The sequence below is a fragment of the Heterocephalus glaber genome, unplaced genomic scaffold (genome assembly GCF_053883595.1).
Source record: "Heterocephalus glaber isolate CG9 unplaced genomic scaffold, H.glaber_assembly_v1.0 deba00000071, whole genome shotgun sequence".
Classification (NCBI taxonomy): domain Eukaryota; kingdom Metazoa; phylum Chordata; class Mammalia; order Rodentia; family Bathyergidae; genus Heterocephalus; species Heterocephalus glaber.
This window is the reverse complement of record NW_028258137.1, coordinates 52,440-69,784: the sequence shown is the minus strand read 5'-3', so window position 1 is coordinate 69,784 and position 17,345 is coordinate 52,440. Positions and strand designations below refer to the sequence as shown.

Below are 17,345 nucleotides of genomic sequence, written 5' to 3'. Positions count from 1 at the left end.
AAATTTCTTCAGGTGTTCTTTTCATGGAAGTATCTTATTTCTCAGTCAATTTTGAAAGATAGTTTTGCAGGGTACATCAGTCTGGTTTAAAGGTTGTTTTCCTTTAGGACTTGAAATACTTCACTCCAAGCTGTCCTTGACTTGAGAGTTTGTGTTGAGAAGTCTGCTGTGATTCTGATGGACTTTCTTTTATAGGTGATTGGTTTCTTTTCTCTTAACAGCTTTTGATATTCTGTCCTTGTGTTGAATTTCTGGAATCTTGACTCTTATATGCCTTGGGGAAGGTTTTTTTTTTATAATGGCTAAGTGGAGTCCTATATGTCCCACTTACTTGTATGTCCAGTTCTTTTTCTCTGTTTGGGAAGTTTTCTGCCTTTACTTTTGTGAACAGGTTTTTTATGTTGTTTACGGTGTCTCCTGCTTTTTCATTGACTCCAGTCAACCTTAGTTATTCTTCTTTGTATCATTTAGCAGTTGCTGGATTGATTTCTCAGAGTCCCTTGCTATTTTTAAGAAGTCTTTTTTCGTGATCAGTAGCTGTAATCCTGTCTTCTATATCTGATATTCTGATATCCACTTTCAGTGGAGTTTTTAATCTCCTGGATATCTGTTTGAATCTGTTTACTGGATTTCATTTCTTTCCTATGCTGCACATGGATGGTTTCCAATTTTTTCCTGTGCTGGATGTTCATGATGTCCATTTCTTTCCTACTCTGGGCATTCATGGTTCCCGTCATTTCCTGAGCTCTCTGTTTTTTTAAAATCTGTATCTGCTCTAGAGTCACTAAGCATGTCTTTCATTCTGGTCAGCATCTCTGTAGTTATCTGGGAAATTATTTCTGCTTTGATTTTTTTCTAGAGCCTCATTCATCTGCTTTATTACTTCTGCTGTAACCACTTCAGTGAGTCCAGGTGGGTGGCTTTTGGATTATTCCACCTCATTGCCCCCAGAGTTTGCCTCTGATGAGCTGAAAGTCTAGGGGGATTGCATCTTGTTTAAGTGTTTTCTCCTTTTCTATTTTTTTTTTAAGTTTGATTCCTGGGTTGATGCTTGTAAATTGCTTGTGGTGAGTAGCTTTGTTGCCAGTATTCAGAGCCCTTAGGAAATGACTACTTCTCAAAAGTGTCTTCCAAATGCAGTTGGCTTTTGGGTTTTAAGTGTGTTGCAAGATCCTACCTCTTTTATTTACTGGGGATGAGAAGTTTCTGCCTACTTGGCTCAGCTGCCAGTTCTTTGGCAAGACCCTGAGGCAATCTGTCTTGGTATACCAAGAGAAACAACTGATTAGCACATTTTATGTCACCTTGGCTAAATAGTACAATCAACAAGAACAGTAGCATCAAATACAGCCTAGAAAATGACAAAAGTGATAACTATTAATTTGCTGCTTTGAACCATATTGAACCATATGAACTAGATTTGTGGTTATATGATGAAATCTAGAACAAATCCAAAAATTGTATGTAATAAATAAGCCCTTAATATGGTGATTTTACCCTTAGGGGAGAAGATTTAAAAAGGGTTAGGGGAAAAAAACAAATAGAAGAAGAGGAAGAGATCAGAAGCAAGGCTGAAGGACAAACTTTAGGAAACTGGTGAAGAAGACAGGTGGGAAAGAGAAAAGGAAAAAATAAAAACAAGAACAGAACAAAAAAACTAGACATTCTTGCAAGTGCCTGGTCCAGAGTTTGATCCCCGGTACCAGAAAAACCCCAAAAAACTAGACACTGGCCCGGGGATTTAGCTCAGTGGTGTCACTGCCTGCCTCGCAAGCACAAGGACCCGAATTTGATCCCCGGTACCAAAACAAATAAAAAAACCTAGACAGTGTGTTCTAATAATCAAGAAAAAACTAAACCTGACTCGGGATTTAGCTCAGTGGTTCTGGTGCCGGCCTCACAAGCAAAAGGTCCCGAGTTCGATCCCTGGTACCTAAAAAAAACAAAACAAACTAAACAAAACAAAACAAGAACTAGAATGGAGGAAAAACAGAAAAAAGATTTAAAAAAACCCCAATCGTCCAATTCAAAGTGTGTCTCTGCTGTCACTATTAGGCAGTGTGGGGAAACAGAATCCAGAGCCAAATTGATTAATTCCAGCAAGCCAACTGCAGCTTCACGTTGTGGTAGTGGATAATCTCAGCCAGCCTGCCCCTTTAGTTCCTCTGAAGTTCAGGCCAGTTTCTGAATATGAGGCTGGAACTGGATTCCTTGAGCCTACAACAGTGTGTCTCCTGCCAGCTTCAACTCTGCTCCCTGACCTCCTGCTGAATTGAACTCAGCACCTGCACTAAAGCAGCAGGAGCCACTGGATGGGGTTGGCCCCTAGCTGTTCTGTGTTCCAAGCTCAGTTGGCCCCTCTGCAAGATGGGTACTGGCTAATCACCCTCTCCTGGGTGAGGTCTAAACCCAGAAAACTCACCAGCCACCTCAGTCCGTGTGTCCACTGCTCTGTTTCACTGGTGAGTTTCTCTGTGGAGGCCTCTGGGGTCACCAATAGTCACTGTGCGTCTGCAGGTTCAGCTTGCCGTTCCCATGCTGTGAGTCCAGGCTCTGGGAGAGAGCTCTGCTTACTACTTCCTTCCTCTTTGTTAAAGTCTCTCTCTTCACTGTCCCTGCAGACTTCAGTTCTCACTTCAGATCCTTCCTGGGTCCTGGGGACCCACTTCCTTCCTTGTTCTTCTCCTCGCACCACTATATTCCAGTGTCAGGACACCAGATCTTGGAGAGGCTCTTTCTTTGCTGCTCACTACTCAACCATCTTCCTGACAGTCTCCTCTTCGGCTTTAATTGAATTGTTTGTTTTGAGTATACTTTTTTTTTCTTTAAAGCCTCTTCATTTTTATCCCTAAGGGTTTGAAAAAGTCTTTAAGAGGAGTGGAAGAAACACAGACTCTGACAAATCAGCAGCTCCAAGAAAAGGTAAAGATTTACATCTGAGTATTTTTGAAGTAATCACTAGTTTGTGGGTTAATCTTCCTAGGAAATGACAGGCAGGTGGGCCTGTATGTGTGAGGTTGACCTTTTTTTCTGGGTGCTTGTGGGAGCTGGCTTTTGCTCCCTAGTCATTCTGTCCTTTGCCTTTGTCTTCATCTTTTTGTGCCTCTTCAGCTTTGGATCTAAGCCTCAGTGAATAATCTATTAAGTCCTATCACACTTTGGTGATGTGAATTGGGTTTTGGTATCAAAGTCTGTATTATCAGATGTTTTTCCTGTGAAAACTCCTTCTTAGGTACTCATGACTAAGAAATGGGAAGAAATACATAAGAGCATACCAGGATCTGTGGTAACATGCCTTGTTACAGATGGAACACTTCTATGAAGACTCAAGTTTTATCCTTAAAATTTATATAAATTTTTACCATGTCTCATAATTCAACTTTGTTTTTTCTTAGAAACTGGTGAGCCAAAGAATGCTGGGCCTGGAAGAGATGGAGGCAAGAGAGGAGGGCCGGGGCATAATTTTGCCTGGTGGAAACGGATGCAGAAGGTTTGTGTGCATCACAGGACTGGGCCCAGACACCTTGTTACTTTGTCAAAGGATGTAGCGCCTGCAGAGCTGAGGTTCTGTTATCTTTGTCTTAGTCCATTTCTGCTCCTATGACAAAATACCTTATTCTGAGTAATTTATAAACACTGTGTGCTCAAAGTTATGCAGGCTATAAAGCACAAGGTCAGGATGCCAGCAGGTCCAGTGTCAGGTGAGCAATTGGTCTCTGCTTCCAAGGCACCTTTCATGCTATTTGAGTACTGCTTCCTGCAGAGGGGAAGGGGGTGTGTCCTCACATGGTGGAAGAGACCAGCCCTTTCCTTCAAGCCCTTTAACAAGAAAACCCTAATCCCATTTCGGAGCATGGAGCCCTCGTTTCCCCTCTTAATATCACCTTGGGGTAAGGCTCTAATGTGAGTTTCACAGGGAGATACACACTCAAGCAGTAGCAATCTGTGCTTGCCTGGGGCCAAGCTCATATATTACTTTAAAGATTCTTAAGCTGTGGGCCAGCGATTTAGCTCAGTGGTTCTGGCGCCTGCCTCACAAGCGCAAGGTCCTGAGTTCGATCCCAGGTACCAAAAAACCAAACAAACAAAGATTCTTAAGCTGTGTTGCTGTTCCGTTTGAGTTTTTAAAGACCCAGACAAAAGAGAATCCAGATGATAGATCCAGAGCAGAGCTCTTCATGGGTTTCTGCTGCTCCTGGGCTGACGGGTAAGCTGCAAGTGTGATGTGTACTTGTATCCTGTGTAAAGGTTTTTCTCTGGAGAGGAATGATTCTGCTTCACTGGACACCTGAGGCCCTTTGTGTAGTTTGTGAGGGGATGGTTTGGACAACTCCAATAACATCTGAAAAGAGAAATCATGTTTTCATAAACCACCCTAGAGCTGAGGGTGTGACTCAGCACTTGGTTAGCATGGGTGGGCCCCAGGTTGGGTCTCCAGCACTGCAGGAAAAAAAAGAACTCATTTACATGGAAAATATGTTATCTTTTCTTCCACAGGGAGAGTTTCCCTGGGATGACAAGGATTTCCGAAATCTGGCCGTTTTGGGGGCAGGTGTTGCTGTGGGAGTTTTCTACTTCTGTTTTCGAGATCCTGGAAAAGAAATCACCTGGAAGCACTTTGTGCAGTATTACCTGGCCAGAGGCTTGGTGAGGGAACTTACAGCATATCCACTGGGAAGGAAGGTGCTTTGTTGTGGGACCCTGCAGGCCTGCTCAGCCCGGAAGAGGGTGTGAGCTCCAGGCTGGGCTGAGAGTCAGTCCTCTACGTGGTGGATGTTTTGAGTAGGCCCGCTTCAGGGCAGAGCCCAGAGGCAGTTTTCCTTTTCTAGAAACTACAGAAAGGTGTTAGGCCACTTTCTGGCTGAGTAGAAAGGCTGCTTTAACATCATGGACTATTTTTTAAGCCTGTCCTCTGAGACTTAGTTATTTGTCCATTGATTGTTTTTTGTGTTTTTTTTGGTACCGGGGATCGAACTGGGGACCTTGCACTTGCGAGGCAGGTGGTGGAACCACTGAGCTAGATCCCCGGCCCCTGTCCATTGATCGTTGAATTTCAGTCTTATGTCTGGTTCATACACTGTGTCGTGGGCCCTTGCTGGCCAGGGGTTTGGGATGTTTGTTTTTTTGTTTGAGACAGGTTCTTGCCATGTAACCCATGCTGGCCTTGAACATGCTATGTAACCCAGGCTGATCTGGAGCTCACGACTGTCCTGCCTCAGCCTCCCAAGTGCTGGGATTACAGAGATGCATCACCACCCTTAGGCTGGGGCTAGGGCTTTGTATGGAAGAGCTTGTGGCATGGGGAGTCCTCTCTTACCCTTCATGAGAGGCAGGCTTGTTCATCAGGATGCCGAGGCTGGGTGAAGCCAGCTCAGACTTCAGTGTAAACTGAAGAGGAGATGCGTTGCCTCTCAGGTGCCCTCGGGAGAGTGTTTGCTAAGTAATGTGGTATTAGATCTGCACTTCTATGTGATGAGGTCTGTAGGGAACTCTTGTTTCCCTCCGGGGTTTGTGGCCAGGGCTTTTTGTCTGACTACAGGGCCCATGCCTATCACCAGGGAGACTCTTGGCAACTTTCCTTACAGTAGTGGGGGCAGAGCTGCTGCAGCCCTTGCTTGCTGTGGGTCTGCCACCTGCAGGTGCAGGCGTGAGGAGGGGGAGATGGAGATGGTGAGCCCAGGATGCCTTCCAGTGCATGGATTCTGGACAGATTCCAGTGCTTCCCTGAGGTCTTTTCCAGTGCTAGCATGCTTAATGAACATGCATTAATCACAACCCTCAGGCTTCATTAACTTCCAAGAGAAGTTGTATTGTTCAGGTTTAAGATTTTGTGATGGCTGGACATGGTGATGCATGCCTATAATTCCAGTATTGAGGGAAGCTGAGGCAGGAGGATTACAAGCTCAAGTCCTGCCTGGGTTATTTATTAAGATTGTATATTACAATAAAAAATGAAAAAGCCTAGAGATGCAGTTCAGTGGTAGAGGGGCTCTGGGTTTGATTTCCTGTGTATTGAAAAATAGAAACAAGATTCTGTGATGAGAGCCAGGTGTGGTGGTACATGGCTGTAATCCCAGCACTTGGGAGGCTGATAGAAGAGGATCACTGTGAGTTTGAGGCCAACCTAGTCTATATAGTGAGTTCCAGGCCAGCCTGGACTTCATAGTGAGACCCTGTCTCACAAAAAAGAAAAAAAAAAGATTCTCTGATGAGCAGGAGGAACAACAGTATTATCATTGTATCCTCAAGAATTTTTTATGTTGCTGTTGTCTGCTGGTCGTGGCAGCTCATGAACCTTCAGGGCTACATTTTTTTCTTTGTTTTCTTATAACTAGAGCTAGATGAAAAAAATATTTCAGAATCAGCTATGTATTTATCTTTGCTGTACTGTCAGTATAAAACTTGTTTGTAAAAAACAAAAAAAACTTGTTTGTAATCTTTTTGAGTTTTTAAGCCAATCTGGAATGTTGGTGCTCAGATGTACCAAATTTGGAAACTTCTTAGCTAGGTGTGGTGGTGCATGCCTGTGATAGCAGCACTTGGGAGACTATGGAAGAAGGATCTCTGTGAGTTCAAGATCAGCCTGAACTGTATAGCAAGACCCTGTTTCAAGAAAGAAAAAAAAAAGCAGACCCCCCCCCAAAAAAAACCCTCTTTTTGAATTCATTCCTTTGTTCCTGTAGTAGAAATAGAGTTATGCCCCACATGAAGTATTGGAATTAGTAGGAAGACAGAGCTTGGATCTGGTATGCAGAGTGTATATGGTCAGTTACAGGAGCCTGTGACACTTCCCATGGTTGGCTTGAGTCTCCTACTTTCTGCCTTATCTGTTCTGCATATTTTTCCCTTTCTCCTAGGTGGACCGGCTAGAAGTCGTGAACAAACAGTTTGTGCGGGTTATTCCTGCCCCAGGGACCTCTTCTGCGGTGAGTGGGTTTAAGACCCAGGACTCCAGACACAGCTTTTTCATAATGGAAAGTATAGAATGCCTCCTCTGTTCCTGCGAGGTTTACCTCACTATTTTGTATTCATGAATGTGTCTTTCAGGTAGGGTAGACACTCTCATAAAACTGTTAGCTGTGGGGGGTTCGGGGATTTAGCTCAGTGGTTCCGCTGCCTGCCTCACAAGCACAATGTCCCAAGTTCGATCCCCAGTACCAAAAAAACCCCTGTTAACTGTGATTCAGTTTTGCCGAGCAGTGTGTGAGAACACTGGGCAAGGTTTAGGAGAAGAATAAAAGACAAAGACTAAAGGACTAAGGCAGACTTTGGCAGGTGTTTGCAGCATTTTGTACTTTTGTCTAGAACTTAAGGCATGGCGGTTTTGTGGGACTAGAACCAAGGAGTTTCTGCTGTTTGCAGTTACCCTTGGGGCCAGCCTTAGGGTGAGATTTGCCCAGATGTGTGATGAAGACTAAGAAGAAGAGCTCTGCTGAGAGAGGATCTGGTGAATGAGCATGCAGGCTGTGGGTATGTATAGGGTTGTGTTTTTGTGGGACTCTGTGCTGCAGCCCATCCGTGCTCTCCATCTCTGCAGAAGTTTGTGTGGTTCAACATCGGCAGTGTTGATATCTTTGAGCGGAACCTCGAGTCTGCTCAGTGGGAGCTGGGGATCGAACCCACCAACCAGGCCGCAGTGGTCTACACCACTGAGAGTGATGGGTGAGTTGTGGGATGAGTTGGATGATGAGAAATTATAGTCAGGGCTTCTGATTATGGACCTTGAGAGCTTGTTTGGAGGTTCTAGCAGAGGAGCCTAGCTACTCGTATACTCTTGACCAAGGAAACGGTCCTCCTCTATCGGGGGTGGTCGTCCTCTTCAACTGAGCGCGCAGCACATGGAGCGGTGAGGGAGGCAGGGGACACCTGCCTAGCCAGCCAGATCAGCCGAATCAACCCTGGCAATCAATGGGGTGATATGTCGCAGCCAGATCGCCCTCACATCCAGGGCTTCTGATTATGAACACCAAAGTTTGTCATGTAACCTGTTTTTTTTGTTTGTTTTTTTTTTTTTTGGTACCGGAGATCGAACTCGGGACCTTGCACTTTCGAGGCAGGCGCCAGAAGCACTGAGCTAAATCCCCGGCCCATGTAACCTGTTTTGGAGTATGCATCTTTTCAAGCACAGTATAGGCATCTGCTGAAATTTATAATTCCTGTAATGAAGGAATATGTATTTAGTCTTTTCTCCTTTTTTTTTCTTTTGAAATGGGGTCTTGCTATATTGTCCAGGCTGGCCCCTGGAAGGCACAAGAACTCTCACTCTTTTGCTGATGTTTATTACAAGTGAAAAAGTAAAATATAGATAAAACTGGAAGAGATTCATCATGCACTAGAGGAAAGAGAAAGACGGTGCTGAGACAGGATGGGTGCTATTACCCTCAGCTGCCTGTGCAGGCCTGTGGGCTGCAGAGGAAGGCATGTGACAGAGGCATCCAAGGCTGCGGCATCCACTGCCTTTCCTGCCCCAACCCACGCTGCAGAAGGCCTGGTGGGGTGGGGAAGGCAGAACCTATGGACTGATGTGGACACGTTTCAGGAAGAAACTGCCCCTTTTGGGGCAGCACAACTAGAGCCGTCTGCTCTTCCTGGCTAAAAGTGGTGTTCTGACCTTTCTCTGGAGTGAATGTTGATGAGTGATTTTCTTGGTTTTCTAGCTCTTTCCTGGGAAGCCTGGTGCCTACCCTTCTTCTGGTTAGCATCCTTCTCTATGCTGTGAGGAGGCACTCGATGGGGGCCGGGCGCCGCGGGCGAGGAGGAGGCCTCTTCAGTGTTGGTGAGACAACAGCCAAGATCCTGAAGAACAACATTGATGTGCGATTTGCAGATGTAGCTGGCTGTGAAGAAGCCAAATTGGAAATTATGGAGTTTGTGAATTTCCTGAAAAACCCCAAGCAGTATCAGGACTTAGGAGCCAAAATCCCAAAGGTATGGATTTTAGAAAACAGTAATGCTCTGAGCTTCAAGTCAAGGCTAATGACTACTGTGGCTCAGAGGGGACAGCTATTTGAGTTTTTGCCCTGTGTATTTTATTAATCATAGTAGAGGATGGAAATAGCATTTTCAGAGTAGAACAGTAAAAATCTTCTTAATCTGATGGATTTGAGACCACAGTTCTTAAAGTCCTATGAAATTTTAAACCTATCTGAACTTTATTTTTAACTTAAAGCACAAATGTACATTACTTTAGTGCTCTCCATTAGGGGCCAATCTTTGCTTTCAGTTTGGTTCCACTTATCAAAATTCTTTGTTAAATGTCCTATGTGAACCACATAGCTACAGATTTTTCTGAAATGAACCAAGAACTTAGAATCAGTTTGTTTTCTCACATACTTTACAGCATTTTTTTAAGCATAAAGAAAATCTCATTTAACTTTTTTTTTTTGGTTTTTTTGAGACCGGGTCTCACTGTAGTCCAAGCTGGCCTGGAATTCGTGGCAATCTTCCTGCCTCAGCCTCCTGAGTGCTGGGATTACAGGATGTCTTTGGTTCTAAGATATGCCCTTTGAAGTAGCAATACTGAACTGATACTCCTCTAGTTGGTACGATGTTTGCTTTCCATAGCATGCTTTCACCCATCTCATTGTTTAGCAGAGCCACACTATTTTGAGGATTCCAGTTTCCCAAAGAATCCCAGCTTCCATATATCCCTCCCCCCCTTTTTGGGGGGGGTACCGGGGATCAAACTATAGCTTCCATATATCACAGAAAGTTCTGCTGGTTCATGGTTAGTGTGTCTGCCACTGCTGTCACTGTCAAGGCCAAGGAGCCGGGTACCTTTGCCAGCATTCCTCCCTGCGGCCTGTGGCAGCCTCACCAACATTTCAAAAGATATTTTGCCTTCATTCTTTTACTATACCCAGAGCTTTAAACTTACTTTGTTGTTGTTTTTAACACTCGTGGGGGTTGAACCCAGGGAGTGCTGAGGTCTGCCCCAGCCCTTTTTGTTTTGGGACAGGTTCTCATTAAGTTACCCAGACTGGCTTTGAGCTTGCATCCCTGAGCCTCAGCCTCCTGGAGGGCTAGGGTTATAGGTATGCACCACCACGCCCAGCTTCACTAGGCTTCACCTCAGTTTTTGGAGAAACACTTTTAGCTCCTGTTTTATGAGTTTATGTAATATTCTTACTGTTTGGTTTTGGTACTAGAAATTGAACCCAGGGCTTTGTGCAGGCTAGACAAGTGCTATACTGCTGAGGTACATCCCCAGCCCTCATATACATGATTAAAACAAGTACAACTCAAATGAACAGGTTTTGGATTACATAGCTGCCCCTTGAAAAACCTGTGATCTCTTGGCAGGAAAGGAAAGTACAGGAGGTTGGTGTGTGTTAGCGTGTTCCTAGAGGGTGCAGAAGCCGTGGTGAGGTTGGCTGCCTGGTATGCAGAGGGCCAGTCTGTCTGCTGGTGCCGTTTGCAGTCATAGACCCTTTCAGGGCTTGACAGAAGCTATGGATTCTTTTCCCATACATGGTTACAGGCATTTGAAGTCATTTTTGATGCTGGACCATATTAAAACAGTTGTAGTAGTGACCATGCTTACGTGGCACCCTGACCGTTGCAGTAGCCTTGAGCTTCCCCATCACCTCCCTGCAAGGTGGGCACCACTGGACAGTTTGTTCTGAACAACAAAGAAAGGATTAGCAACCATTGTAAACCTGGGGGAGCAGAACAGGAGGCTGGATGTGTCTGTTCTATGGTTTAGCGAGCACATGAATGAATGGCCCTTGTGGGGCTTTGCCGGCACCCACTCAGCTCTTGTGCACCTCTGTTGGCAGCCAGGCATTGGAGTGGATGCTTCTCACAAATGCTTTACACAGTTTCTTTCAGTTGATTGTATTTACTTGGGAAAATGCCTATAATAGGGGAGTGGGTGGAACCATTAGTTACCAAGAAAAGAATCTCAGTGGAGTGTTAGCCCCTCTTCATCAAGCAGGCTGGTTTCTTGAAAGCAGGATCCTCGCTCAGCCTGTGTTGCATTGCAGGCTCCCTGCAATTCTGTGGCTGTCAGAAGAGTTAGTTGGGTCCCAGCTGGCTTTCCAACGCCTCCTGGGTATGAAGTATTCTGATTTCTCAAAATTACTGCTTAAGGGCTGGGGATTTAGCTCAGTGGTTCCACTACCTGCCTCGCAAGCACAAGGTCCTGAGTTTGATCCCTGATACCAAAAAAAAAATTACTGCTTTCTTCCCTCTGGGAGTTTGTTTGGAAGAACTGGCTGTAGTTAGGCACAGTGGTGCACAGCTGTCATCTCAGCTATCTGGGAGGCTGAGGCAGGAAGGTCACAAGTTTGAGGCTGGCCTAGGCAACTTAGGGAGACCTCAAAGTAAATTAAAAAGAGGGGTGGGCTGGGCATGCATCTCAGTGGTAGAGCACTTGCCTGGAAAGCACAAACCTTGGGTCCCATCCCCAGTAAACCACACACACCCCGAAAAGAATTAGCTGTGTTCATAGCAGGTATACTTCATGAACATACCACTGACATGTCCGGCAACTTTCCTGCTGTATAGTGTCCTCATACGATCAGGGATGGGTCCCGAGACTGTCACATTCTAGGGAGTGTTAAAACCATCAGCATCATGGGCGAGATGTGTAAATCCCACACCCATGTGTGGAGAAGGACACTGGATGACCACGTGTGGCCTCCCCATGTGGGACTCCAGAACCATGTGGGCTTGAGTTTTGTGGTCCTTTTCCTCACTTTTTCTTTTCTTTTTTTTTGAGCCAGCATCTCACTATGTAGTTCAGGCTGGCCTTGAATTTACTGTGTAGCCCAGGCTGGCCCTGAATTCATGGCGATCCTCCCGCCTCAGCCTCCTGGGTTCTGGGATTACAGGTGTGTGCCACCATTCCCCAGCCCTGTGCCTCATTTTTATCTGAATTTTGTTCTTAAAGTTATGATCTATCTGCTTTAAGATGATCTGTTATTAACCCAGCACCCTTGACTAGAAGTGGAGCAGTCCACACCACCTCTTTTAAGTTTTGCCTTTCAGTTTTCTGTGTCATGCTTACAAGGTGAGTGGTGAGTATGCAGTAATTTTATTTTAATTTTAGAAAAAGATTAAAAATAAGAACCCCTAGGCTTTAAGATTGGTGTTTGATGAGGTTGTTAGTCATTTCAATGAGCCACCTGTGTAGAAGACCACTTCCTAGGTGGAAAATGGGACTTGGGTGCCATCTGTCTCCTTTGAGAAACAAGCACATCTTTCTGTTACAGGGAGCCATGCTCACTGGTCCACCTGGTACCGGCAAAACACTTCTTGCCAAAGCAACCGCAGGGGAGGCTAGCGTGCCCTTCATCACTGTGAATGGATCAGAATTCCTGGAAATGTTTGTTGGTGTTGGGCCAGCAAGGGTAGGTGCATGGGTGCCTACCTACTGTTTAAGAATGGGGGCCGGGGATTTAGCTCAGTGGTTCCGACGCCTGCCTCACAAGTGCAAGGTCCAGAGTTCGATCCCTGGTACCAAAAAAAAAAAAGTTTCTCTAGGGCCGGGGATTTAGCTCAGTGGTTCCGGCGCCTGCCTCACAAGTGCAGGGTCCCAAGTTTGATCCCCGGTACCAAAAAAAAAAAAAGAATGGGAAGCCACATGTTTTGTGTGGGATCTTGATATGAGCCCAGAGTGTGCCCCACCCTTGAGGTGCTAAGCACCAAGGAGAAGGTTAGGGATGATCTGTGTGTGTGAATAACAAAGACTATGGATTCCTTCTTCCAGGTCCGTGACATGTTTGCAATGGCTAGGAAAAACGCTCCTTGTATCTTATTCATTGATGAGATGGATGCCATTGGCCGGAAGCGAGTCCGAGGGCACCTTGGGGGTCAGAATGAGCAGGAGAACACCCTGAACCAGATGCTTGTGGAGATGGATGGTAAGTGAAACGGCATGGCATGGCCCTGAATGGTCAGCACCACCTGTGGTGTCTCAGCGGGAAATCACATGACCCTCCTACCCTTTTGCTCCTGTGAAGATGGCCCTTGAAAGAGGGCTGTTCTGCTCTTAAGAGAGGTTCCTGTCAGACAGACGTGGTAGAGAAAGCAGTGTTCCGTCCACTTGGTGCAGTAGCATGAGGCAGCCTCGTTCCTCTGCCTTCCAGCAGGAGGAGATTAGCAGGGGTGAAGGATACCTGCTTCTCTGGGAGATAACCAGGACATAGTGTTGGTCCCCTCATGGAGGCATAGGATGGAGTGACAGAGCCATGTTCCTGCTCTTGGCCTTTGTCTTGCTAAGCACAGAGCGATTCCTGCCAGGGCATGCCTGTGTGGGATGTGTCTAGGCACTTACTTCAGCTTTTAAATTTATAAAATCTCTCACTGGATCTTTGGCAGATTTTTATCTTCATTTTGACTTTAGGGTCATGTTGGTGTCCCTAAGGCCTCCCTTGATTTGGCAGCATGATGGGAGGAGCTATAACTCAGACCTGTGTTCATCACAGTGAAAAAACAGCAGATCCAGCCAGGGGAAGATAATGGAGAGAGGCTGGGAGATTGGGGCTGTTTCCAGGGCCCCTGGTGATGAGCTGTGGCAGCACTTGGGTGGTTTTGACCTGGGAAGCCTTTGAGGTACTCAGTTCCCTGGGGCTTCTACAGGGGCTGGTCATGTACCAAGGTTCCAGATGCCCAGGAAGGCAGTGTGCATAAGCCACATTTGTGCACACACAGTGTGCCACTCCTGTCAGGGACTGACCGCCAGCCTTTCTGAGGACAGTGGTCAGGCCTGCTGTGCTGACACTTCAATAAAGTCTTATTGTCATTATATTTAACAGTAAATATAAGCAAGTTTTCACTGTATCCTTTGGAGGGAATAGTCAAGAGAACAGTGGAGAGGAGGGTGCAGACACCCAGGTTGATCCTCCTGCCCTCACCTTCTGCTGGTGTCTCCATCCTCCATGAAGTTCTGGCTGCCTTCATCCCACTTGGCCCCTGGGCCCTGCAAGCCCATTGGGACCTGGGTGGATGGAGACTTTGCTCTCTGCTGAGGTAGAGGCATAGCCATGTGGTGTCAGGCTGTAGGAGCCAAGCATGAGTCAGGATACAGAGAGCCTGTGCATGGGGACTTCAACCCTGGTTGTAGGCTGCGGGGCTCCTTGTTAGCTGAGAGCTGTCTGGTTTCCTGTCAGTAGAGACTCAGTTGGGGTTGGGAAGCTTGAGTGCTGAGGAAGTGGAGCCTTTGTGAAGGTCCCTCCTAGGAAGGGTCAGCAGGGGGTTCATCAGAGCCAGCCTAAGCTGGGGCGGCTGGGCAGGGCTCATTCTGGGCTCTTAGTCCTTGAGGTAGGGTGTGGAGTGAGCAGAGGGAAGCAGAGCCAGTGTGGGTTGCGGTGAAGAACACTGGGGTGTGCTGCCTGCACCTTCCTTGGGATCACTTGCTTCTCTTGCATCCAGGATTCAACTCCACCACCAATGTAGTGGTGCTGGCAGCCACTAACCGCCCTGATATCCTCGACCCAGCCCTAATGCGCCCTGGCCGCTTTGACCGCCACATTTATATTGGTGAGTGCACGTGATTCTCAAGCTTGGTTCTGGGCCTTGGCCCATGGGGCTGAAGTTCAGTTAATTCATTCACTGTATGTTTGGAGAAGGTTTTGAATTAATTAATTGTTTTTAAGACAAATTTTATCCCATTCCTCTCAAGCCCTCTCCCCTCCCTGTGTACAAAAGCTCTGTTTCCATTTTTTCCTTCTATTTTCACTTTTTTTCTTGTCCTTTCTTTCCTCCTTCCTCCTTCCTCCCTTGTTCCCTTCCCTTTTGAACACTTACTTCCCATTTCCCAACATCCATTATACATCTCAGTCCTTATTTCCACTTTCGGTTTCTCACACCAGAGAAACAATGCAGTATTTAAACATGTGTGTCCGATTTATTTCACTTAGGAAGGAGTATGGTCTCAAGGTCCATCTACTTAGCTATAAATGTCTGAAGCTCTTCTTTTTTATGGCATAAAAGTACTCCATTGTATAAAAAACCCCACATCTTCTTTATCCACTTATCAGTTGATGGGCATTTGGTCTGTTTCCAAAATTTAGCTATTACGCATTGTGCTGCTATAAACATGGGTGTGCATATATCGCTGTGGTATGATGCTTTTAATTCTTTGGGGAAGATACCAAGAAGAGGTATCTCTGGATCAAATGGAACTTTGGGTTTTAATTTTTTGAGAAATCTCCACACTGATTTCCACAGTGGTTGCACCAGTCTACACTCCCACCAATGGTGGAGAAAGGTTCCTTTCTCCCCATAGCTCCTCCAGCATTTGATATTGGTTGATTCTTGATAGCAGCCATTCTTTCTGGAGTGAGATTGAAGCTCAGCCTTGTTTTAATTTGCAGTTCACAAACGACTAGTGATATTGAACAGTTTTTCATTATATTTTTTGCTGTTTCTAATTCTTTATCTGAGAAGTGTGTTGAAATAATTAAACTTTTTGAAAATGTGTACTCGAGTATACCATGTTGTTGCTGGGTCTCATCTTCTGGCAGTCCACTTGTGAGAATAAGAGATATAGTTGGGCCCATCAGCATGTCACTGCAGTGTGTACAGTGGCAGGGATATGGAATGTTGTTGTCCTCAAGTTTCTACTTTCAGACACAGTGTCATAGTGACTTGATAGTTTACAGAATAAAAACTTATCCTTTTCCCTGTTTGGCCACCCCCTGCTTCCCTGCATGGTGCTTGTTTTATCTGCTGTCAGGTCATCTGTCCCTCGGGCGGGTGTTAAGGTGCTATTCCTGTGTGCTGCAGAGCCCCATGCTCTTGAGGCTCGGCTCTTTGGCCTGTTTCCTCCATTGCACCCTGGCTTCTCCTCTGTCTGCCCTTGTGTTTTGGGAAGTAGCTATGTGGGTCCAGTTCTGAAGACCAAGAAAGCTCAGAAGTGTCTCTCTCTGTCTCTGTCAGGTCCCCCTGACATCAAAGGCAGGTCCTCTATCTTCAAGGTCCACCTGCACCCACTGAAGTTGGCTGAAAGCCTCAGTAAGGACTCCCTGGCATGGAAGCTGGCAGCTCTCACTCCAGGCTTCACTGGTAAGTGTTTGGCTGTGCCATGCAGCTTGGGAGGAACTGAGGTGTCCAGTTACTGGTAATTGGCAGGTGGCTGTTGTGTCTGCCCAGTTGGTCCTGGCCAGTGCTTACCCATTCCCTGTAACTTTGAACCTGTTGGGATATTTCAGTGGATTCAGAGATCTTAGCCCCAAAGCCTATTGTAGCATTTGAATGAATATCTTATTTATTTGTTTTTTGAATGGGTATTTTAGTTCTGATTCAGCTTAATAAGTTTTTATTGCACTGGACTATAATCATGTCCGAGGAATATGCTTGAGGTGAGTCATGTTATACTTTGGTCTTGGACTTGTGCTCCAATTTGGGGCAGTTCCTATGGTTTTCTCTGTTCTTTTTTTATTAAAACCATTTCCTGTGCTCAGGTACTTGTTTCTCTACCAGAGTGGTAGGGACCTTCAAAGGGGCTGCCCGGTTTACCCCATTTTAGCCTCCCTTGCAAGGCTGTGCCTCTCGGTTCCTGTAGCCCAAAGCACATCACCCCACAGTCATTTGCTTCTGCCATTCTGGAGCATGGGCCAGAGCCTCTTCTCCAGCCACCCGCAGCCTCCTGCCCTGCACTGGGTCAAGTTTTCACAGTCAAGTGTGCATCTTCTGTGGCAGATGGTGAGTGAGGCATTGTCACCAGACTGGCAGGTGAAGATCATTCTCCTGCTCAGAATGTGCTTTGTTCCCCTTGTTTTCTTCCCTTGCAGTTTCAGGTATCCATTTGCATGCCAAAAAACTGGAATAAGTTACCAGACTTATTTTCCTGGCCCCTCCGTGGGGGTTTCCAGTGGGCACACATAGCAGGAGTGACTGGACTCCCTCTCAGGAGAGACAACTCAGCACTGCACCCCAGGGGAAGAGCCAGCACTGTGCCTGGGGATGCTGCTTCATCAGATTACCTTTCTCCCTCAGGCTTATCCTGTGGGCTTTGCTATGCCTAAGGGGTGGCAGGCAACCTCTGTGGACGTCATGATGTAGAGGACAGAGAACTGTGTCTCTGCCCTCTGACACTCGGGACACATGGAATTCACCCAGTGAAAGAACTATTGGCACAGTTCCAAAAGCTGCAGAAATCATCACCAGTTGAGCTCCAGTGGTTCTTCTGTGGTTAAGACCTTCCTCTCTCCTCCTGCTTTCCTTCATACGCCCTGAGGGAGGAGACTAGCCATTTTAATCCTGGGTGTTCCCTTGGAAACCTGGCAGTTTAAAATTTTGTTTGATCTCTACTCATTTTTTTTTTTTTTTTGGTACTGGGGATCGAACTCTGGACCTTGCACCTGTGAGGCAGCCGGCGGAACCACCGAGCTAAATCC

At 46.1% G+C, this 17,345-nt stretch overlaps 1 protein-coding gene across 11 annotated transcripts in view; it reads left to right on the top strand.

The window, feature by feature from the left end:
• Nucleotides 1-17,345, top strand: part of LOC101723550 (mitochondrial inner membrane m-AAA protease component AFG3L1) — a 39,843-nt gene that overhangs the window by 10,719 nt on the left and 11,779 nt on the right. For 6 of the 11 annotated variants that reach the window (XM_087192388.1, XM_087192603.1, XM_087192473.1 and 3 more), the window contains 9 exons: nucleotides 3,396-3,490; nucleotides 4,498-4,647; nucleotides 6,858-6,926; nucleotides 7,538-7,662; nucleotides 8,658-8,928; nucleotides 12,216-12,353; nucleotides 12,713-12,866; nucleotides 14,377-14,484; nucleotides 15,886-16,011. In XM_087192388.1, the coding sequence (XP_087048514.1) occupies nucleotides 3,396-3,490; nucleotides 4,498-4,647; nucleotides 6,858-6,926; nucleotides 7,538-7,662; nucleotides 8,658-8,928; nucleotides 12,216-12,353; nucleotides 12,713-12,866; nucleotides 14,377-14,484; nucleotides 15,886-16,011 (1,236 nt within the window). Of the gene's footprint in view, nucleotides 1-2,853; nucleotides 2,923-3,395; nucleotides 3,491-4,497; nucleotides 4,648-6,857; nucleotides 6,927-7,537; nucleotides 7,663-8,657; nucleotides 8,929-12,215; nucleotides 12,354-12,712; nucleotides 12,867-14,376; nucleotides 14,485-15,885; nucleotides 16,012-17,345 lie in introns of all 11 variants that reach the window. The other 5 variants (XM_087192350.1, XM_087192308.1, XM_087192592.1 and 2 more) reach the window with 2 other exon arrangements.